The 24041-nt window shown below is 45.7% G+C and overlaps 1 protein-coding gene across 1 annotated transcript in view; it reads left to right on the top strand.

The window, feature by feature from the left end:
• The window catches only part of PRKCH (protein kinase C eta), a 120605-nt gene that overhangs the window by 84831 nt on the left and 11733 nt on the right, over positions 1 to 24041 (top strand). Inside the window, exons 11-12 of the mRNA XM_013940954.2 lie at positions 15108 to 15246; positions 16213 to 16401. Coding sequence (XP_013796408.2) covers positions 15108 to 15246; positions 16213 to 16401 — 328 coding nt within the window. The remainder of the gene's footprint in view (positions 1 to 15107; positions 15247 to 16212; positions 16402 to 24041) is intronic.

Genomic DNA, 24041 nt, shown 5'->3' with positions numbered 1-24041 from the left:
ACTTTGCTGTGGTCTGGAGCAGGTCTGTGTTCTCCCTGTTCCTTGTGGGATGCATCTGGTTTGAAGATGGCTGTCCCTCAGTGGGGTTGGTTTATGGATGTGTGCACCTAACTTCCTTAAGCTCCTGGTCCCTAATTACTTAAAGCCCACATCGAATACATGAGGATTTATGTAGCCACTAGTATAACGTACGGGTTATAAAGTCATAGCTCTCTTCTAGGCTTTTTTAGGTCTGTACTGATAGGGCCTTTTACAGTATTGGCCCTAGTGAGTGACTGTGTCCCAGGCACTGTTATGTAAGGAAGAATTTCAGGATTAATTACGTGTCTTGGCTTCAGCATTAAGTCTGTCACTCTAGACACCGATAGTAGTCTCAGAAGTTTCAGTGTGGCTTCTGGAAGCCAAAAAACAAATTAAACTTTATTTTGTAGGCTTTGGGTTCTTGTTCTTTCTCCTAGGACGTCCACCCTTTAGGGACATTTGTACTTTTTCTCTGCCACCGAGAAGCGATAGCAGGTTTTCTGGAGAACTTCCTGAGCGCAGCCAACATGCAAAACTGTTTGAGCTGCTGAGGTTTGGCAGTTCTAGTCAGACAGATTGGAGGAAAAAAAACAAAAAAACAAAAAAACCCTTAACATTTCAGTTTGCTCTCAGCCACCTTCCTCCTTCTGGTGGTCCGGAGGAGGGGCAGAGGGGACGCGCTGTTGCCCGCGTGGCCGTAGAGGTGGCTTGGGGCGGAAGGGCGCTGAGCACGAGGTGTCTGCGCAGATGGCGTTCTCGCCCTAATAGCTTTGCCCTCCCCCCCGCCAGCCTCCTGCCACTGAAGTCATTAATGCTCGTTAAGCCAGGATGGAAACAAACCCAAACAACAACAGTCTACAAATCATTCTGCCACTCCAGACAGGGTTGTGTTTTTTTGTTTTCTTTTTTTTTCCCCCCTCCTGTAAAGCAATTGGTCTCCTTTAGTCTCCGTTTTAGCCAGACCGAAAACAATAGCAGTTCCTCTCCTGGCAGGGCAGTCACACGATCCGCTTCGGTTTTGGGAAAGGTGAGACATTTTTCCTTTCCTGTCTGGGAAGAATCTCTCTAAAGAAATTCCTCACCTCTCCGTGCGCCTCAGCAGAGCCCTGGGTTGCTGTGCTCCCTCCTCGTGAGTCAGCCTTTGGCTGGGCCCAGGAGGTATCTCGGCCCCCCGCCCCCTTCCTCTGGAAGCCCTCTACGTGCATCGAGTTTTCCCCCCTCAGCCCACTGCAGGGTTAACCCTTCTGCGGTTAGCTGCGGCTCTCGCATGCGCGTATAACCCACCCCACTCACTGGCTGATGATGCGGATTGTGGGTGCCAGAAAATCATGAAGTCATCTGTGGTTTATACCAACAACAGGTCAATATAGGACTCGCGTAGCGTTAGATTTTTCCAGCCTTGCTCATCCGTGTGGTGCTTGATCCTAGGAAGAGCTCGCCCTGTGTAATGGGGCAGTGCGACAGTGTGGGGCCCTCCTCGGGGTGCAGAAGTGCATGGAGTTTGGCAAAAAGCAGGGCATGCGATAGGGAGGAAAGGGGCTGGCCAAAATCCTGTGGCAGCGCCATAGACAGCCACTGCGCAGCTTGGCCCAGAGTGACCTGGGAAGACTCATAGTACCTCTAGCTGCTTGCTACGTGGGTGATATGAAATGCTGAACCCTCTCCCAAGGGTGAAGGCCCCAGCTAGGTGATGCACATCATTGAGGTTAGCTGTAGTAGGTGGGGAAGAGCCTGAGAGCAGCAGTGCTGGGTTTCCCCTCCATCACAGCACCTCCACGCAGGCACATTGCCTCCTCACTGCCCCAAGAAATGCAGGTGGATCACAACTTGGAAGGGCAGGTTCAGGTAGGAAGCCACGTGGCAACGCCTGCTGGAGGAGAGGCCAGCGCAAGGAGGCTCAAATCACCAGAAAGAGGGACCTGGCTGACCTTATAAAGAACAGTGCTACTAGTATCTTAGCAGCTGGCCCGCGCTAAATCTGAACATTTTCAGAATCCATGTTCCGTTTTGTTTCTGCACATGAGGCAAAAACCACAGGGTTGCTAGTCGGGTGCCAGAAAAAACTCCAGCTACCCAGGGCAATTGAGGACAAAGAGCAGCTCTCCTTGGTTGGCTGTTGGTTTTAATAGCAAGTCACTGCATGTTTGAATGATGTGTCATCAGTGTCAGAGTGCCGATGTCTGTTTTATGAGGGTGCAGCGTGGGCACCAGGGCGCTTGGGCTCAGGAGCACCCTGGCCTTGAGATAGAAAGCTGAGATGGAAAAGTGGTTGGCAAAGAAACCAGTCATATCGCCTCGCTTCTGGCTGGTGTGCAGATGGGTGGGCAGCAGAGTTCCTGCCTGCTCGGTAAAGCTTGTGCTAGTTCTGGGGCAGAGCCTGCCCCATCCAGACATCACATCGAGCGTCAGCTGCACCCACTCTGTGTCTGGGCAGAGCCGCTTTTGGAGCATGCTTTGGTTATTGTGGGGAAATGAAAGGCCGTTGATAAGGGTTTTCTTGTTGTTGGGTGTTTTCTGTTTTGAGTCATTCCAAGCATGATGAAGCCTGTGGTGCCAGGAATGAGAGCAAGCACCAGGTGTGGGGACAGAAAACCAAATCCCCAAGGGCTTCGGTTGAATTTTAGGTAGCAGAGGTGGCTGTGAAGACACAGGTGTATGCAATGGAAATGCACAGATTCAAAACAGGTAGTACATAAGTAAGGAATTAGCTGAAGAAGAAGTATGCTTGGTTTGCGTTCAGATCACTGTGGTGCTTCCCAAGTAAACAGTCACTGCAGGGAAGATGTGGAGTGGGAAGTGAAAGTAGCCCTGTGTTTAAAAGTTGATTCCAAATACATGTGGATGTAATCTTAATGTGAAAATGGCTCTTGCATGGTGTGATTGCTTTCCTGTTACAGTGCAGCACAAAGTGGTGCTGGTGCTGTAGCGTATTGTCCTCTACTACCATGTTCTCTACTCCCCAAGCACTGCAGCGAAATCATTTCTGGTGCAAAATCATGAAGGGGTTTGCAAACCGTTTGTGAAGTAAAGTACTGTGAAGCCTGCTTGAGAACAGAAGTGGGGGACAAATAAACCACACTTACATGGTGTCCCCAAAGTGCAGAGAGGTCACCTGTTGCTCTTTGTCTGCATAGCTTGTCTAGAACAGTTCCAGGAATTCATTAGCTTTAATATGCATTTTGCAGGTGATGCTTTTTAGCATGTAAAAATTAAGATAATTCACTTTTTTTTTCCTATTTCAGGGCAGTAAAGAGTCCTTCTGCTTCCCCCGAGCTTCTATGGTCTTCCATTAGTCCTCATTCAATTATTTATTGATGGGGAAAGTATCTGAAAATAGCAGTCCAGCCTGAGAGCAGCAGTACTTGACTGTGCAGATGAATTTGGAGTATTTGATTGAACCCACTGGAATTGTCAATAACATTAAGAATTGCTTTCCTGCCATAAACAAAAATAGGGCCTAAAAACCATTGCACTTTAGATGTCACCTGGGCATTTGTACTTCTAACAAGCACAGACAAGGAGTTCTTTGAAATATGTCTTGCCTTTAGGCTGGGCTAACTTCTGTATTGTAATAGAAAATGTATATTGTTGTGCAATTTTGTCCTGTGCAAACAATAGGATATTTAGATACAGAATTTTTAATTCTAAGTTTTGTTCTGGTGTGGTGTGGTCACATCACTCAGCAAAGATTTCTGTTTGTTTTGCCTGTTGTTTCTTGTCTCCCTAGATTAGAAACAAGTTTCAATGATGATTTGTGGTGTCTTCTGCCTGCAGAAAGAAATTTATAATGAAAAAAGTCAGGTGAAACATATACAATCAAGGCCTGTGTAAGAGAGAGGGACCTGACACAACTTCAGGTCTTCCCCAGTTAAAACAGTCAGATCTGAGCGTCCTAAAGCCTCTGGTGTTGACCTGAAAAAGCAGTGAGCTGAGAACAGTTGTTGCAGGTACCTTCCAGTTAGCCAGGAGTTCTGGTCCTAGAAAGAAGAGTGAACTGGTAGAGTAAGAGCATGAACTGACTCAGAATCAGCCGACTGAAAGGCACATTACTCATAGGCAACATCCTCATAATTCCCATTTTAACTAGAGCCTGCTGCTTGCTGTAAGTCATTATTCCCATTCCTGCCTTGAAAATGCCCCTTGCGCATTTCCTGCGCAAACTTCTCAGTTTTCTCCTTTTAGTTGATGCCGCCTGTACTGGGTGATGGAAAGGGCTCCTGATTCTTGAAATGACATGTTTCAAGGATGTGACTGTAGATGCCCATATAGGGTTGGGTTGTTTAATGGGGAAGGACTGTAATATTTGGTCTGGGAAGTCATCTTTCCATGCCAGGAGGTATATTCCCAGAGATAGCACAGAACTGCTGTATCCTGGGTTTTCTTCCCCGTGTTCCCACATTGCAGAGGCCAAAATGCTCAACTGCAAACTGGGGAGATGCCAGGGCTGCAGTGAGTCTTAAGCAGAGACTTGATAGATCTGTGTGCTAAAAGCTCAATGCATGAGTAAAGACAGACCTTCCCTATTCAGCTCCCATTTCTATCCTTTTCCTAAATAAGGTCTACTGAGACAGGGTTTATTTTTCATTTTCTGTTTAATTTGTTTAATCTATTATGGGAGCAGGTCATTGGGCAGCCTTCTCTGCTTGGTAAGCAGGTGAACTGAGTATTGACTCCTGCTCTAAGTCACTTGGGCTTTGCTTGTAATCGGGCAACCAGCTAAGGCACCTAATGTAGGAACATACTGCCAGTGTGGCGTTTGGGGTGGCACACGAGATGTTGTCTGTCCCTGTTGGTCCGGCACAGAATTCGCTGTGCTGCTCGTTCCTGTGCACAGGCAGCTTGGGAGGAGTCCCCAAAAATGGGAGTGGGAATTTGAGAGCTCAGCGCCAGGCCTGGAATTTCACCCGGCTCTGCCCTGCTTATTCAGAGCTTGGATACTTGGGCTTTACACAGCACTGGAGTGAATCACTTGTAATGAGTGAACGGCAACAGTAATCCACGTGAAACAAGAAACTAAATCTTGGGATAATGACCCATTTGCTAGGCTCTCCCAAATACCTCTTCCATCTGCTTTCACAAATGCTATTTAAGTGATTGTTGTGGTGAGAAGCAGAAAGATCCGAGCAGACAGAGAAGCAGTTTGTTTGCCCACAGGTTCCCTGGAGTCTTAGAAAAAAAGAGAGTCGATGATATCGGTGATGGCTTCAGTTTTTGAAACAAATAGATCTCAAGACAGCATGCCCAGGAAACGTATTCGAAATGTGCTCCTATGGGGGCTCGACAGTGCTCCCCTCCTGAGCAGTGCTGGGACAGCTGTGTGTTTTATGCCCACAATGTGTCGCTCACTAGTGCTGCAACTGCTCTTTCATCGCATGCGTAAAAATTCTATGCAGAGGGTGAGAGTTTCAAAAGCATCAGTGCTGGCCCCGTGCTGCTGCTTCAAAAGTTAATAGTAAATTTGTCATTGGAAATCGCAGGCCAAAGCAAAGTGCTTTTGAAAATCCCCTCTAAAAATACAGGGTGGTACTTCTGCCTTCAGCACTGCTCCTTCCATAATAGAAAGGGGATTAGAGCCTACAGCCTTATCTTTATAAATCTGGATGTGTAATTCAGAGCCTTAAGAAGGTTAGGTAATTTTTTTTTTTTTGTCCGGGGGATTTGTCCAAAGAATCTTTGGGTTTTGTCTATCCAAAATCGATTGAAAATGACAGGATTTTTTTCTGTTGACTTTCGGGAATTCAGGAACAGGCTCAGAGAAAAGCGAATTTTATCCATATTATATGAATAGGGAGAAGTCTGTCTGACTAGCTGTACAGGTTCAATTCAGGAGTGTCGTCTTCCCCACAAAACCCTGCTGGCATTACAAACACTAGTGCAGGTTTGTTTGCTGCCTGAGCTGTTGCCAGAGACAGTCTGTACACATGATCCTGATGAATACTGCCACTTTTTTTTCTTTTTTTTTTTTTTTTTTGATATTTCCTGGAGTGAAACATTACTCCTAAGACTTGGGGACGGGGCTGGATTTCACCGACAATGAGATTAGTGGTGGGAACGCAGAGGAGTCGCAGCGGTTTGAGCTGGTGTCTGATTCCCCTAGGGAAGGCGTAGTGGCATGCAGTGGTGAAATGGGGACATGTCACTCTGTCTCCCTGGAATGAGGAGCCTTTCCAGCAGCCTGGTCCTGCTCCAATCCTGCCAGGACAGCTGGGAACTAGGACGGGCCCTTTGAGCAGCTCAGAGGTGGGCTGTGGGCAGTTGGTAGTCATTAATCTTGCTGGGTAACTCATTCACTCCGTCTTGAAGCATTGAGAGCATGTTGTACCATTGGCACAAGCCTGATTTCATTTTACTTTCTGTATCAGGCTTCGAATCAACGTTGGTCTATTTTTGTCAAGGTGACATAACAGGCTTATGCTTTTTAATCTCTCTTGGCACCATCCATCCTAAGTCCACATCTTATTCTTGTTCGTGCCTTTGGGTCTGAAGTCTGTTGTACGCCTCCTCTGAAGACTTCAGGCGGGGGGACTCACAGAAAGAAGTGTTGTGTTTGCGTTTTTTTTTTTTTCTTTCCCTCTTTTTTTGGCAAGGATAAAATAGAAGCTCTGTTGGGAGCAACTCGGCAAATGATGTTTTCTGGGCCAGCGAATTCCAGTGTCCCTGCCAGCGGGACTGAGGAGTCTATCACAGGGCTAGGCTGGCAGCCTGGCAGCTCATCCGGAGAGGGTGTGCGCGGCGGGCGTGCCAAGGGCCGGACACGGAGCCTTTTTCTGTCCACCACTCTCCTTCCCTCAGTAAATGGGAGGACGTTTGCTCTGGGATTCTGGGAAATACCTCAAGTGCAACTGCTGTCTTTCCCGACTAGAGTCCCACATAAAAGTGAAGCAAATAAGCGGCAGATAGATAGATAGATAGATAGATAGATATACATACATATACACACACACGCACATATATATAGTATTTAAAAAATATATATATAAATAACATACACAGGCATGTGGACATATAAATATATATGGATTGCGCCATCTTTGGGATTACTCCAACGTAGCAATCTCCGGAGCGTCTGTGTTTCAGCAGTAATGGCTCCGGCTCTCTGCTGCCCCATTTCACAAGAGCGCGTTTCAGCCCTCGTAAAGCTGCCTTTTGGAAACCGTCATGAGCTCCCTTACCACCGCTCTGCGTTTGATGAGCTGGAGGCTCTCGTAGGTGTGCCTGACCCTGGAGGGACCCGGCGCGCCCGCAGAGTCCCGCCGGATCTGCGCCCCTCGGGGTCAGACCCGCTAACGCGATGGAAGCTTTGTGGTTGTACGTTGTGGTGTGCCAAGGGTCTTTTTTTTTCAATCTGTGCCTGTATACTTGAGCCTCCCCACTCTGAATTAACCGGGAGATGAATCGTGCCCATTCATCTCAACAGCAACGAAATCATGTGCGTAATGGTGTTACCTTCCACAGCCACTTTTTCTGAAGGGCCCAGAGGCAGGGGAGATGGCAGCGCTGGAGTTTCTAAGGATCAGAGAGGGCTCGGGTGCCAGGTCGTGCCAGCTCGTTTGCCAAACGAGAAATTGGCCCCTCGAGCGCTGCATCGTCTCCGGAGCGGTGGCTGGGGGAGCGCTGGGAAGGGGCCGGCGCTCTGATGTGGTCTCGGGACTGGCTTCCAGCGAGAGGCCGCCGGCAGAAAGGGGCCAAGCATAAAGGGAGCCAGGAGTGCCAGCTTCCAGCCCGTCGGGGCTGCCGAATAGCAAATGGGGCTGCCTGAACCTGGGCAGGGAGCTTGCAGAAACTTGCCCTTGTGCTTGAAGGACTGGCTGACTTTAAGATTAAAAGGTAATAACAGAGCGCTTCTGGATGCGAGTGCTTGCCAGCCAGGGTTTAGTCTGATGCCCAGCAGCAGAGCAAGAGTGCATTTTACAGCTTAATCAGCCTTAGCCGGCGAGGGCATGAGTCTGATAGGGAGAGCTGGTGGACCTACTGCAGAGCCCAAGTACAGATGGATATGAGGAAGTCCCTCGGTCTTGCAGAAATTCAAGCACACGCCTTGCCCTCCAGACTGGTCCTTTGGCCCTGAGCCCTGGCTTAGGTTTCAGAAAGTTTCAGCCATTTCGAGTTTAAATCTGACCCCTGACAGGAGTGCGTACTGCATCGCTGTATACCAGTGCAGGGTCTGCAAGAGAGCTGGAGCGTGCTTTGGAGGCTGGATGGCCGTAGTCCATCATGCTTTTATCTTAATGCATGGGAGCATTTAATTTCAAAAAGGTTTTGCTCTGTGTGCTGTTGGGGGCAACGTAGGGGGAGCAGGGAAAAGGCATAGGGCTCCGTTGAAGTCTGTCATCCTTCTCCTCCACAGTAGTGCTCTGTGGAGTTGATAGGACCTGCTGTGGGGTGGAAGATGAGGGGAAATTGCACCTGTGTTAATCTTTAGTGGCGTTTCACTCACTTATACCGGGTCTGAATTTGTTAGGTCATATTTCTCGTTTTGCTTTATTTTTGAGAAACGCAGAAGTTCAGTTTGGAACCTTTGTGCCGATGTTTGTGGTCCCTCTACCCCTAAGTGCGGCCAGCCTGTGAAAATAACTTTGAGTTGTTAAGACAGTGGAAAGCAGCACCTTGTTATGTTTCATTCCTGATCTCTTTTAATTATGTATATAAACTCCTGGAGAGGTTTTCCCTTCATTTCTGTCCTGTCGTACTGCACAGCAAGAATGAGACCTGCCATAGTTCGGCTGCCTGGCCTGCGTATGATGGGCTAAAATAGTTTGCCATTGCACCCCAGAAGTTTGTTGGAAACTAGGTGAAACACCTTCGTTGCCCAAGAGACCATTGTTCAAGAAAACTAGGAGTTAGCTGAATTTTTGTTTTGCAATCCCTAAGCTGTATTTTGATGCTACTTCTTGCTACATCTGGAAGTGCAGAGTCGACAGCTCGGATAGCCCCAGTTTCACGGTTAGAGGAGGAAGAGGATAGGAAAGAGTGGGATGAAATCCCTCAGGGGCTTAGGGGTTATGTTCGGAAACCCGGGGTCTATAAAGCAGCTCTTATTATCTCAGCATGTGTCAGCCCGAAGTATTGCTGTATATAAGTGGTTCCCCTGGTTCAATGTTGTATAACAGCACTGTACGTTAGCTTCAGTTCTTCACCTGGTTCTGTGCCCAAAAGAGAGTGCTATATATAAGCATGACGGGATTGTTCTAGCTACGGTGATTTTCCTCTTTAAAGTACCACAGCAGTTGAAGTAGAACAAGCCTTGGAGGCTCAAAAGAAGCAAGAGCTCTTCCTTTTACTCAGCAGCAAACCTCAGGCTCTCAAGCTGTTTTTCTCAAGTTCAATGCAGCTTGATCTTTTTCTGATCTCTGCTTCGTGGCTTCCTTTTTCAAAGGCTGGTAACCTGGTTCTTCATTTGTGATTTCAGTATTTCTCCCTACCCTGAAGATGTGGTAGCAACTAAACAAATAACAGCAGCTCAGACTGTTTTTTTCTGTCTTAGCTCTGATAGACTATATTGCGGGTGTCTTCCTTAGACAGTACTTACTACTGCCTGCTGACACTCAGCTTTACTGCTGCTGGGGAAATTTGCTTAACTCTTCCTTGATGCTGCGAGAATGGGAATTTCTGGTTACAAAAGCTTACTTGACCATAAAAATAAATAGTGTCTGGTTATTATGAGGAAGAATGCGAGAGATGTAAACCGTTTTCCATGAAGGAATTTTTAAGCAACAGTGAATTCTGGGTGCATGGGATTGCGAATAGCCTTAATTCCAAAATTGGTATAAAATCTCAGGAACAAACGACTTGGATGGACCCCAGTCCAAAGCCAACAGGAATAGAGCTGTGAAAACAATTTTTTGTTGTTGTTGTTGAGTTTGGCAGCTGAGATCCCAAAATTCAATGTGGAAAGAAAGATAGAAAATCGTTTCAATTTTTGTGCCCAAATTAATTGTCAGGGTTCTTTCTAAAACAACAATTTTTTTTGCAACGCAAGAGAATGTTGTTTTCAAGTAAAATGAGATAGTTTGTTTTGGATGTTATTAATTAATGCAGAGGAAAATGGGAAACAGTATTAGCTTCACATGAGGATTTGGGGCTTTCATAAAACTGAGACCTCTTTCACCTCCCCTCATTCATCTGAAACGTCAGTTTAAATCCCTTGTTTGCTTTGGTTAGAGCAGGGCCCCTAAATTTGCAAATTCCCCCTCTTAGATAAGTATCTTTACTACTGTGCTGCCCTGCAGATTGTATGACTTTCATTCTGTTCTGTTTAAGTTATTTCATTTTGCAAAAAATAATTAGGATTTCAGTGGAGCAGGACTTGGAAATCTGTATTACTCTGGCTACCAGGCCGCAGAAGCATGTTTTTCTCCATCTTGGTGGAGATCTTGGTATTTCTACAAAATGACTTCAGCAGAACAGGTGGAGAAAAATCAAAATCTAGTCCCTGCTTGAAAAAGGCTTTTGAATGCACATTTTCACGCTTGAGGGGAGTGAGGGGCTACAGGTATTTCAAGGGAGAGCACAATACCTTGTATTTGCTCCTGTGAATGGTGTCTAATGGCTTTGCATGCTGAAGACTGAAAAAGCAAAAATGTTCCCTCTCAGAAATGCCCGAATTAATCATCTGGCCAATTCCGGGTTTTAACATTTGGCTGGAATGTTTCACTAGTTTCACCTAAATTTGTGAATAGCTTCCACTGCCCTGTACCTACACTTCCAATGACTACATGATTTGCCTTAAGCTGGGAACAGCTGGCTTTTGCAAGCTTTAAACTGGGCCTTTGGGATTACCAAGCCCGATAGCAGAAGAAACTGAGGCAGTTCAAACTGAAAACCAGTTTCTGCCACCCCCGCTGCGGCAAAGAAGGTCCTTACTGTGTGCACACCCTGTGGGGTGGCTTGCTGATTAAAGCACAGGGTGGTGAAAGCAGAAGAGGGAAAAAAAATCTCATCCTTTCCTACCTAGTCTCCACGTCACAAATGACATGATCTGACGAGAGTGAGTGACAGGTACTCGTATAACACCTATTCGTTGGCAAAACTCTCTCTGGTGCAGGGAAATCATATTTGACAGATGTTTCAGAAAGGACGGGATCATCTGCAATTTTAATTTTGTTTTTTTTACAAATATTAAACTCAAGCGGTAGATGTACAAGGAAACACCTCTTCCAGCAAGTAAGGATTAAGCAGCTCGTTTTGTCGTTTCTTCTGGGTCTAGAGTAAAATGATGCCGTTAAACTGGTGTGCGGTGACTGTGTGCGCGGACAAAGGCTGCCTTTCTGAGCTGGGATGAAGTCTGTTTGCCAGTGGAAGTTTGCCAGGGAAAGGCTTAAGGCAGAACCTCATCAGGACCTTAGAAATGCAGCCCTCAGAAAACCTCTCTCCCGTTACTGCTTCATCGAACTGCTAAAAATATTGAGTGGAAAATGCAAGTATTAAGGAAATGAGGTAGATCTGGGCTTTGAGAGCTGGATGATTTCCAGTTTCATCAGCTTCCCGGAATCCTTGCTGCTAAAACGAAGAGCTCCTTGTAAATCTTAGAAACCTGTCAGTGTTTTTCTTTCATGTGACTTCACTGGTTCGCATGGTGAGACCTGTAAATGTGAAGCAGCAAGCGCAGAGCTCGAGACTGCTGGAATCACTTGAGAGAAATGCTGTGCCTGGTACGTGAGACCAAAGCAAAACTTTCCCAGAGAATTATCTTATCATCGGGTCCGGGGCAGTCTGAGAGAGCATGCTCCAGAGGAATCGTTTGGCTGAGCCTGCTGCTGTACTAACCCACAAGTCTCCTCCAGTGGGGACATGTGGGGCCTTTTTTTGGGTGCTTGCTGCTTGCAAAGCAAAAACAATTGAGGAGTCTGTCTGCTCGTGGGAGGTCCTCTTCTAAAATGATACGCACATAGCCAGAGCATCTGAGCTAGTGAGAGTAGATTAATGTCATGTTACAGGTTATGTGAAAATAGAAAATGCAAGTTTTAGATTTCACGTTGCTGGAAAGGCGTCGAGAGAAGCCAATATCCTGACTGCAGGAGGAGACAACGGGCATTCCTAATGGGTTTAACATGTGATGCAATGAAGCCAAAGGACTGGAAGTTTGCCTCATGTGGTTAAAACTGTGCTTGCTAGATGGGAAGCAGACAGTTGAAATTTCATGGCAGTTATGTGGAGAGAGGCTCTCTGGGAGGATACAGCATGCATACAGTGCTCTTGCTCCTGTAGAGGCGCCTGCCATCTTGATGCTGTAATGAGCATAGTGTGTTATGCAGCTAACAGGGATTTGGGGCTTTCTGCAGCACGTCCGGGGGGCAGAAGATGAGAAGGGGTAGAATATCTGGTAAGCTGGTCTGCAGAGCAGGCCCAGCGCTTGTGCTGTGTCTTGCCTCTGCTCCTCAGGCTCTGTGAGGGACTGTAACTTGCCTATTCAGTCCATGTACGTGACTGTTTCTGCTGGCTTGAATATAGCAAGGGTGTAATTTGAGGTATTCCCAAAGCATGGCAGGACATGGTGAATATTTCTGAGAGTGGGGGAAGGTGGGGAAGGGGGATCTCCAAGCAGGTTCTCCAAAATTCCCCTTCCAGTTACATGGGTAGATGCACCCCTAAAAGTCAGGCCTGCCTAGGACTGAAAAGGTGTTTGCTGCATTTAAATCCAAGCCAAGAATAAACTGTGCATTTCAACCACATCATTGCAGATTCCTGGAAACAAGGCCTGCCTTTATGCTTGGAGGGCTTCCCTGCTCTGCCAGTAACCACAGGGAAGAGTAACAGGAGCTTTGCCTGTAAACCGTTGTTGAAGGCATACTGTCATGAACAAGCACGTACAATACCTCTCACTGTGCTCACCTAACCTTTTCCAAGACAAGCCTTTGCCCACACTGCGCAATGGCCATTTTTAATTTTAAGAAGGGGGAAAAAAAAAAGTATCTTCTGCTGAGCATCCCACCCAGAGCAAACAGCGCAGCGTCACACAAGCATGGACGTTGTCCTAGGCATCCAAATTCCCCTGGGTGCCAGATAGCCAGTGGGCCAGCTGGGAACAGCGACGTCCTTGCAGAGGGATTTTTACTGGGTTGTGTTGCTGTGCTGTTACAATTTGAAGGAGAAAGAGGATGTTCATTCCTGTGATTAAGATGCTGAACTGGAATTCAGGAAGCTGGTGTTCAGTCTTGGTTCTGTTGAACATGGGCAAATTTCTTAACCTTCGCCCCTTGCTTTCCCATCCATTAAAAAGAGGCTAATAATACTTTTCTTCATATCTCTTTAGGACAGGATGTGGCTCTGATTGTCTAGTACAGTGTGTCATTGATCTTTGCACTGTAATAGCAAAGTTGAGGACGAACTGTCTGAGGCTCCAGCAAGGCTTCCTGTGGTGGTGTGGGCTGTAGAAGTGCTAATGCAAAACAGTAATCAGCCACATGATTTTCACTTCAAGATCATAGAAGGAGGATGAGCAGGTCTTTAAGAATCTAGCAGAATTCAGATTTCAGCTCTCCCACAGGTTTCCATGCAAATGTGGAGATGCCACCTTTGTTACCACCCTCCTCACTGCTCCCCCTTCCCAGGGAAACAGATATCCAACCAGAGGGCAAAGGGTATCGAGTTCCAGCCTGTATTTTGTAAAGGGACGTGAAACCCTCAGATGTATTTAGTTGTTTGATTCCTACCTGGGCATCCAAATGCCTTTGAAAGGCCCCAATTGGCTTTGTCTCGGACTATAAGCCTGTCCTGCATGTCAATAAAATGGAGATAGTAGCACTGCCCTACCTTATGGAGCTGCTGTGCGGAGTACTGTGTAAGACTCCCAGACCAGAGTTAGCCATACCTAAGATAGATACAGAATGAATTTCCAGGTCACAGCTCCTTGAAAATAAACTGAGGTGTCAAATGCAGCTTGAACAGCAAGCAACACGGGCCTATATTCCAGATTGTTTCTCCACCAGGATATGTTTGGGGCTTCCAGCAGTGCAGTTTTTCTGCAAACCTGTAAAAAAAAGAAAGAATGACCTATTCACATGGAACAGAGCTCTCATCGTAGTCGCTTTCCTCAGTATGTGGCTGTGCCTGGAACTTGTTTGATAGCTGAGAAGCAGAGGTGCTTAGAACTGGTATGTATTTTTAGGAAGTCTGCAGATGACCCTGTGCTATCTGGTCGTGTTCCTGACAGTGCTTATAACTATGGGCTATTCCTTGAGGCCATCTCAAGGTCAGGCAAGGTGATAAGCTTTGTTAGGACTCTGTCATTTTGGCGGCTCTACTTCTGATTATGAGTTTCCAGGCTGTTATAAGTGTTGTGTTGGAAAACGTAAAGTATGGTAATTGGCTGCGGGTCTCTTGTGACAGAGAGTGGGCATCAGACAAGGAGGCCCCCACCACCAGTGAGTGCTACATGGGAAATTTGCTTCTTGCATTAGTGCAGTCCTGCTGGAATTGATACAACTGAGATTTTAAGGTTTTGCCATATAGTAGAAGCATCACATGCTGGCTACACTTTCAGCCTGCCCCTATGGTGTGGTATCAGCAGGGAATTTCTTTTGTTCTCAGACTGGAAAAAACTCCCGGTGGGATTTATCAGTCAGATTTCTCTGATACAGGGAAGTCTGGGATTTAACCTCCCAAACTGCTGAAGACAGGACCTGCTCTCCCTCCGGAAGAGGCCTCACGCAGCTCCTCACCTTTGCCTGTGTCTTCTCAGCGTGGCGCTCTGCTGAATCAGAGCACGTCATGTGCAGCATGTTTTGCTGCATCATAATATCATTACGCAATTTGACAGCTCTGGCAGCCTCTCCTCCAGTGAGTCCCAGAGCTAAATTAGCAGAAGCTCTGTCAGTCAGGCTTGTGGTGTGTTTGGAAAGCCATGTGGGCGAACTCATATAGCACCTGCCCATATTAAATGCAGTTCAGCAGAATGATGTTTGTCCCTCCCTTTTTTAAGAGATGAAGCAAAAGAAAAGCCCTCCTACATGACTTCTGTTTATTTTTTTATGATGATGAGGTTTATCCAGTTTACAGGTTAAGATTTGGGGGCCCGAGACTCTGCCTCCATTTGCATTTAGGCTGTTCCAAGCACGTAGTAACTTTGTGAATAATTTTCTTTGCAGGGACTTGAAGCTGGATAATGTGCTGCTGGACTACGAGGGTCACTGCAAGCTGGCAGACTTTGGAATGTGCAAAGAGGGCATTCATGACGGCATCACCACAGCAACCTTTTGTGGCACACCAGACTACATCGCTCCAGAGGTATAGGAGACCTTTCTTTGGCCAAAAAACCCAGTTACGTTTTTAACAGCACAGGTTAGCTTTAGAGCAGCAAGTGTGCTTTCTGGTGTCTTTGGCCACATCTTATTGGACTGCCAGGTGCAGGGTTTCATCCCAGATGCGCACTTGTGCAAGCAAAGCCTCAGTAAATCTGCAGGCTGCTGTAGGCACTGAGTTGAGCAGGTGCCTCTGTTAAAGGAAGTCAAGTTGAAAGATTGAGATGCTGGGCTGCAGCTGCTAAAAACCTGATTACAGAGAGAGAGGCACACATGGATAGTGGCCAGTTTGATCTGAAAAGAGATCAACTTGTCCCTCATTTCCCATTTCATTTCTTTCTTTATCTCCTCCTTTTCCTCTGTCATTCACCAATCTCATTAGAAAATTAATAAACTCCTCTTTAAGTAACAGCTGTCCTCCAGATGCTGCCAGACGTTCTGATAGGGTTTTAGGTCCTTCTTCAATATAATTGAATTTTTGTCTGTGGTTGGTGTTTGTGCCTTTCTCACACCTTCATGCTCCTTTCCCTCTCCAGCTGAAAGTGTTGCTGCTGGAGCTGTGTCAGCATTTCCTTCCCAGAGGCAAGGAAGAGGTGGTGTCAGCCTGCACACGTGGCTGCTTTGCTGCTTCTGACACTCAACCAGTTTAGCTGAAATCCCCCTTCTCCTCCTGTGAAGCCCTGGCATCCTTTTTAAGGGGTTGTTTCCCAGATGACCCAAAGAGCAGTGAAGCTAGTTCAGCCCTTTTTTGATAGGTCTGAGGTACCCATGCATGGACCACAGGGTTTCCAGCTGGGGATCATGCATGTGCTCCGGCATGTCCAGCCAGCTTAACAGAGAGAGCTGTTAGGACACAATAAAACTTCTGCATTAATGTTTCCAAATTCATTTTCTTCTCCCACTCAGCTTAAGAAGCTTCAGGGATGATATTTATTTCTCCTTCCTCCTTTAGATTCTGCAAGAGATGCTTTACGGCCCTGATGTTGACTGGTGGGCCATGGGCGTACTGCTGTATGAGATGTTGTGTGGCCATGCCCCCTTCGAGGCCGAGAACGAGGATGACCTCTTTGAGGCCATCCTGAATGACGAAGTTGTCTACCCAACGTGGCTCCAGCAGGATGCAGTGACAATCCTCAAAGCAGTGAGTTTCCCTGGCTGTTCGGGTCTCCTGTGCTCTCTGTCCTGGCTTTCTCCAGCCTGAATCTAGCAAAAGAAAAAAGGGCTGGGGGATGATGGGTGCTCAGATACTGTGGTTACCCTGACCGTGGCCCTCTTATTATCTTGGGATGAAGTAAGCTTAAAAAAAAAAAATCCAGCTGCACTTATGTGTGTCTGCATAGTTATGTCCAGCAGTCAGTGTGTGCGTGTCTGGGCATTCCCCTTGCTGACTTCATGATTTGCAACGTATGGTCATCTTCAGAACAAAAGGAGCAGGTAATGCACTGTATTTATAAGTAGTTACCATATGATTTCCATGTGACTAGAATGGTGAAGAAGTGAAGTCTTCCTGTTAATCCTTAGTACTGACTGTTGGTAATATCAGCCTTCCCACAGGGATCGCTGTCTACGTACAGACACAGACAGGTTTTCAGCCTTTTCGTATTGGAAAAAAATGGGACTGTACAGCAAGCAGTTTGAGGAGAGCTGTAGCTCGTTGCAAGGATCCTGAGGAAGGCTACATTTAGTCCTTGCTCTGCCGTGTATTTCTGCTTTTCCCAGGAGCCCTCTCTTGATCTGTGTGTCCTGACCCGTGATGCGGGAATGAAGCTCTTTCTAAGATTTCAGCCTGTGTGTGTACAAATGGTGCCCAGTGCACTGCAACTCCCTGGCTCTACTGGAGTGAATCAAAAGGTGATTGAACAGTGAGGGTGTGAACCTAGGAATCAGGAGACCTAAGCTGGCTCTTCTGCTACTGACTTCTTCTTGCCCATGGTCAAGTCACTCAATATCTCTAAGCACATTTCATAGAAAGAGGGATCAGAGCATTTCCTTTCCTTGCAAAATCACTGTGAGCAAAGATGCATTTAAGACTGGATGCTACTAAATACTGTGATAACAGAGGGCCAAAGAAATACTTGGATAGGATAGTAATTCATAACAGCTTCTTAAGCAATGACTCAAGAAATGGGGTAATGAATGACTGACCATTTAAAGGAAAGAAGAGGGGTCTTTCTTTTGTTTTGTTTTTAATCAGACCTCTAATCTAGTAGCAAGAATCTGGAAGTTTTCTACTGAAGAGTTTCTGTTGGATATCAACTGAGTTATCTGCTTTCTATAGCTGTGAATGCATCTAATAAATTCCACGGAAATCAACTAAGAATAAAAACCTTTCTTAAGGGGGCAAAGGATTGTGTTTTGAAATCAGAGGTTGTGCTCAGGAGCTACCACTTGTCATGCTGAAGGCCCTCCTGGGTTTTGGAAATAACCAGCAACACTTTAAAATAAAAAATGTGAAGTTCAAACTCATTGCAGCTCCTGAAGCAGCATTCATATTGTCGGTTTGGGAGTTTTGGATGCCTGAGCCAATTCTTCTGGAGTGACAGGTAATAGCAGAATGGATTTGTTGAAGATATCTTGTGTAAGTCTGAGATGGAAGGAAAATGTGGCCAGATACATGGTCATCATATCAGGAAGTTCAGAGTATAATGAAAATGTTATTTGTGTTTTAGCCACTTAATGATGGCTAAAATGATGAGGTGCTTATTTTCCTAATTCTGGAAGGAACCTCACAGAAACAGCACGTGCAAGCTACATTCACCCCAGGCTGCTCTAATGTGTTTGGAGCCCAACTTTTAACAGTTGGCTCTCTCCTGTGATTAGCAAATAGCAATGTGATGAGTGGCACTGGAAAAGAGCGTCAGAATGAAGGCAGGATCTAAAAATTTAAGTAGAATTCAACCGGGCGTCTCCAAAACTGCATAATCAACGTAGGTATTGCTGGTTGCTTGCCTGAAAAAGGTCTCCTCTCCAGCCACTCTGCTTGGCTGCTGTGTGACGTGTTGCAGTTGAAACCCAAAGGAAAACAAAACTGCACCTCTCAAATTCACTTGTGTTGCTCAAGAGAAGCACTACACTTTTAGGAAATGTCTACTAAGGAGAAAAGGCTGAAATTTAAAACATTAACCAGGAGCCTTGTAATTAACTGCATTTGAAAATTTTACTGGACTTTCGGTTCTTTAACATTTCCATTTCCTGGGTGGCTGCTACATGGAGGTGGCTTTTGTATCATGTTTTACAGCACTGATGATGGTTCACTGCAACCTGAATTTCTGCAGCCTTGCAGTACCTGCTTTCAGGTTCAGACCCATTCACTAGAAGAGCCCCTTATTTCCTTCTCAGTTTCTCATACTGAGTTTTTAGAGGCCTCAGAGCATGTTGGCTTTAACAGGAAGGAAACATCCTGCCATGAGATCATCTGATCACCTGATTTCATTAAAATGGAAAAAGATAAGCACTTGAATTTATTTTGAACGGTAACAAATATGATGATCACTGCTGAGCTGTATATTTGCAAAACCACTCGGTGGTTTTGCTCAGTAATTTTAGGTGTTGGTTTACTTCTTTCTTTTTCTTCCCCTTTTGTGACTGTTTTGTGAAGAAAGACAGTAGGCTTTCTAGCTGCTATATCAGTAGATTTGTTGTTTGAATTTGTCGTAGCCTTCTGATGTTAATGTTATTCTTCTTAGATACATGGATAACTGAGATGGATAACTATCTGAGCAACTTCTAATCTCTACTGTGTTATCTCCAACAAAAACTTTCTAAAGTGTAGAATTTAACCTCCCTGATCTACAGCTGTGACAGTGAAGCAGTGATAGTGCCCTAGAAAACCAGGGCACTCAACTGCTGCAGTGACAAAAATCATATAAGTAATTACATGGAAACCTATGGAAACCCAGGGAATTAAGCCTGGGGTCTGTTGCATTGCAGGCTAAGGCCTTAATAACCGGATTATCCTTTGACTAACAGTTCTGGCCTCTAACCTTGAACAAGACAAGTGAGAATTCACTTAATATTTGAGTGGTAAAAAGTTCTGGAACTAAAATCAAAATTCTCCTGCCCGGAAGGTGCAATCCTGTGTACGTACTTAGAGATTCTCGACAAATGGGTGAATCTAGGTTTAGAAAGCACTTGATCAGTCTGCTGTGGTGAAGAGCTTCATGGTAAACAAGCACTATAGGTTTTAGGACCCATTTCATGGCTGTTCTTAGTTTGTTTTGCTTTCATTTACCATAATTGTGCTTTACCAATTTCCCCCTATCAGTAATCACCTGATTTCTGACGGCTGCATCCTGTTCATCTTGGCAGTTTCCTGATAATAACCAAGATACATCTTTAAGACTTTATTTAGGTCAATGGGTGTTCCTGGCATGTTTCTGAGCAGTGGTACTGATGGAAGCAAAAATAACCTAGATGCCCTGGGAGATTGTTTAGAAATCAAGGCAGAAATATTTGTGCTTTAGAAAAAGAAGTTTTTACCGATTTCCTGTTTTAATGTTTTGTGTCCTTGGTATTTTCCCTCAAGAGCTAGAGGTAGGGCAGAGCCGAACTGGCGTAAATCGGCAGTATTTTGCTGGAGTTGGTATGCCCTGAGAAGGGAAATAGGAAATCCCACTTATGTACCCTTCATCGCGTGAGTATGTCATTGGGGAATTTGGGGAATGATGGTTCTAGTCAGGCAGAGATTATGCTTGAACTGAGGTCTCCAGCTACTCATGTGAACAAATCTAACTGAGCATGAATTGCCTGTGGGATTTGGTCTCCTACATCTTGGGTTATTGACTCAAATCTCCTTCAGTAAGCACCATCTTCTCCTCTAGAAATCCGATTCTTTTTCGTCTGCCTGTAGCTGAAAAAGTGAAACACATCGTTCTGAGCAGAATCAACATTTTACATTGAAAGAAAACAAAAAGTACAGAAAGAGAGAATTGCTGCTGAGTGGATTCAGACCACTTCGGGTCAATCTGAATGTAGGAGGTTTTTCTGATTTTTGACTGAGCAGCCATACTTAAAAAAAAAAAAAAAAAAAAAAAAAAAAAGGTGTTTCACTGTAGCCCTACGCTAATACAGTCGCAAGGAGTTCATGCCAGAGGAGCTTTGCCCTAGTGCTACTGTGTCCGTGCCTGTAAAAGAAATTCTTTCAAATACTCTTTGCTATCAGCTGACACAGTAATCAGCAGCATCTGATGATGAAGAGACTTTGAAAGAGAAACTTTGTGAGCCAGCAGAGGCTACACCGTGTCTTTTACAGTGAGAGTGCAGCTGGGATTTCCCTTATTATGGCATGTTGATGTTTTGAATTTGTAAATTGTTACTAGCAAAAAGTGCTTGAGCAAGGAGGGTAACTTTCCAGGCAGCTGGGGGCTTGGGGATTCAGCTGAGTGAACAGCGATATGAAATACGATCTTCTCGTTTCCCATAAGCAGGGTGGTATTTTGGCAGCGTGTTTCACTCACTACATGTCTGAATGTCTTTCTTGAATGCAATCTAATCACACCGTCTTGCTAAAAGTTAGGGATAATAGAAGGGGAGAATGAAAAGTCATAGTGAAAATCAGGGTTCAAGTCAATGGTATAATGGGACATAAATTCACAGGGAAAAATGCAGGGATTTTCCTTTTCCAAGTTGTGTTTCCGACAGAGAAGGACTAAGACTGTTGAGTCACTCCATGGATTGATGATTTGAAGTAGCAGTGGTTGGCCCAAAGGCTTGGAAACTTGAATGAGGAATGGCAAAATAGATATTTTCACTCCTGGGGCCAGGTAACAGCAGGGGTTAGAAAGCAGCACCTCTCCAAGGAAGCATTAACGTTGCTCTGCCTTCTGGAGCCTGGATTTCTGAACTCCAGTCATAGCTGAGTCTACTGAAGTCACGGGTGTCCCTTGGCATTTGTGTGCCAACCTACAGTCATAATGTGAGCTCTGAAAGACTTTGGGCCTAGCTGAAATACTCTTTTGAAAAGTGATACTTGGGCAGTCTTTCCCAAAGCTGTATACTTTGGGGACTGCAAATTAGACTGCAGAATGGCTGTTCTTCCTCCAGGCGCTTAGAAACATGCATTTTGGAGAAAGTGCTACCAGAGCTATGAGACGGCAAAAATGGTTATGTCCCCATCCCTGGGTCTTTTGTTTGAAAAATAAACACTGGGCAATAGAAGGGGAAGGTGCAGAGGAAATTGGCTGTGGTTTTAGTAGCCTCTACTTCCAAACAGCGCAGGTGGAACAGCATGGGGTAATCTAAATGCCGGTGGAGTAGTGCAGAGAGCGTTTTTGTGGCAGGAGGAGGCGGGGAGGAATTGAAAGGGTGAGGAAGCTCAGTTGAGAGAGCAAACATGACTTTTATCTCTAGGAGGAAATGATGATGTCAGCCATACAGTGAAAAGGATGCAGAAGAAAAACTTGAAGTTATTCTGTTTTTCTAGAGAACAATAGCCTGGAAGTGATGCTGACTCACAAGGCAAATTCTCTGGTTTAGTGAACTCTCTGCTTCAGTTCGCTCTTCCCCTCTCCGGCTCACCTGGTTCTCTCTGAGCCCAGCACAGCACTATTAAAGTCTTACCCCCTGGTGCTCCTTTATGCTTTGCTCTTTGCTCTTGCAGACTTGCTTAAAATCCTCTTTGTGTTCCCAGGTTCATATCAAAGGGCTGTAGAGTCTCTGCATATTAGTGCTCCAAGCATGAGACAGAAGAATAATGATGCTCCAAGGGTTGTTAGAAGCAAGGTCTTGCTCTGACTGCCCTTGTTTTACGGGCTCAGCCCTGGCTGTGGGAACACAAGCTGAGGGAGTTGGGATTTCCTTCCCAGCTTGTGCCACCAGTCAGGAGGGAGTTTGCATGGCATTTGGGAGCAGCGGGAGGGGGAATCGGTTAAACGTGCCAGACCTTTAAGTCCAAACCCCTCAGACTCAAGATAGCCTTGAAGCCTGATCTAGAAGTCAAAAAAGCCCTTATCTAGAAGAGAAAAGCCTCTTCTCCCCTCTCTGTGAGCCCACATCACAGACTGAAGCCAAGAAACAAGGGCTTTTCCGTTGTTTCCTTAGTTTTGTGGCTTGCCCTCACAGCTAGCACGTACAGTGATATTCAGTACCAAGTACTGGCAGCGTAACCTATTCCCGCTTGCTATGAGGCAGCACACATGAATTTTTCTGGAGAGCAAAAGGCTCAGGAATGTTGCAATGCAGAGGGCAACAGCTTAATTTCCAGTCAGAGAGAGGTATTGAGGCCCTTACACAACAGCTTAGCCAATCTTCATCTTGTTAATTAAAAAAAGCCACTCTGAACTTTCTGCAGAAGTTTGTCATTCCTTTGCTGCCCAAGGAGTGACTGTGAGGCTGCCTCAGGTCCCCCAGGGAATTCTAGAAAATGCTTTGTGATTCTTGGGCTATCTGTGAAAACTTCATCCTATTGGAATGGTTGTGCCAGAAGTTAATGCGATGACCATTTAATGTAATTCATATGTAGAAATATGTTAGATGACAGTAGGAAAAGTGTGTGTATATGTTAGAGTTTTCTTCCCTGAATTTGCAGGTGGTACTAGATGAGGAAGAACAAAATCTGAAGGGTACCCTCTTCCAACCCTCCTTCCACTGGAAATGGGAAGTGTTTCTTATCATTTCTGAGGAACTCTGCGTGGCGGCTGCTAATGGGAGACATTTGTTGTTAAATCCACAAATCCCAAGGGAGTACAGGCTGAGGGCGCTTATTTCCTATCATTCCAAGGAAATTCTGAGGAACCCTTGTTATTCTCTGTGGTCAGGGCATGGTGCAGCTCAGTCTGGCTAGATGCAGATTAATAGCTCCAACAGAAAGCACTTGGAGACTCAGGCTCCACTGCATGAACATCCTGCAGTAGACTGGCAAGAAAGAGGATTGGAGTGATACTGAAAAAGAATTCCTCTAAGGCACTCCACCCAGGTCCAGCTGCAGGAGAGAAAGCAAAATGAATACTGAGCTACACTGCAGGAGGAATAAACCACCCATGATGAGGAGATGCCACCATGATTGCCAATCATCTTGGTGAGGACCGCTTTTACATGTGCTGCAGCTTATTTTCAGAAAGGTCTTCTAGACAGTGAGTGCTTAGTACTGAACAAGACTATCTTCACTTCTGTAAACAACTTGAAAATGTCATTAATGAGGAGAGAAGGTGGGAGAGGCCAGGGTTTTCACAGCAGGAAGATTGAGAGGCAGCTTTTTAATATAATCAAAGCAAACTGCCTGCAGTGACAGAGGACTGGAAGGTAAGGGGCTGGCTTCTGCCTGCCTGCAAGGACATCTAAGTTTAGGAGAGACATGGATGTTCCAGACTGCCTACACTCTGTGGCTGCTGGTCTCTGAATATCAGCGTGGAGGGTCAGGTCTTCTGAATAGTTCTTTGAGGATGTTTATTCTCTTCATAGTCTGTGCTTGCTCCGGGTCCAGCACACGTGGATACTGGGAGGTCAGAACTACTCCCAGCTGTCATCAGCTCAGATACCACTCACTGTAGGTGTCTTCAGCTTCCCTGCATGCTATAGCAAGCAATGCATGACTCAAATTATCTCGGCTGTGCTTTGCTTGGCACATCCAAGCACAATACATTTGTGCTTCCTGTTGCCATTCTGCCTCGCCTTTTCCCCAAGTCCCGGGAGGTCAGTTTGGCCACTGTGTGAGCTGGACCAAACCCTGTGTTTGTGCTCTCCAGTCATCTCCTAAATACCTATGAGGGGTGAAACAAGGCAGCCAGATGCTGATGGTGTAACGTTGCCTCCTACATTGCTTGTACGTCACACAAGGCGTGTGAC

The sequence above is a fragment of the Apteryx mantelli genome, chromosome 4 (genome assembly GCF_036417845.1).
Source record: "Apteryx mantelli isolate bAptMan1 chromosome 4, bAptMan1.hap1, whole genome shotgun sequence".
NCBI lineage: Eukaryota > Metazoa > Chordata > Aves > Apterygiformes > Apterygidae > Apteryx > Apteryx mantelli.
The sequence above is the reverse complement of the archived record's forward strand: the minus strand, read 5'-3'. Positions and strand labels throughout refer to the sequence as shown.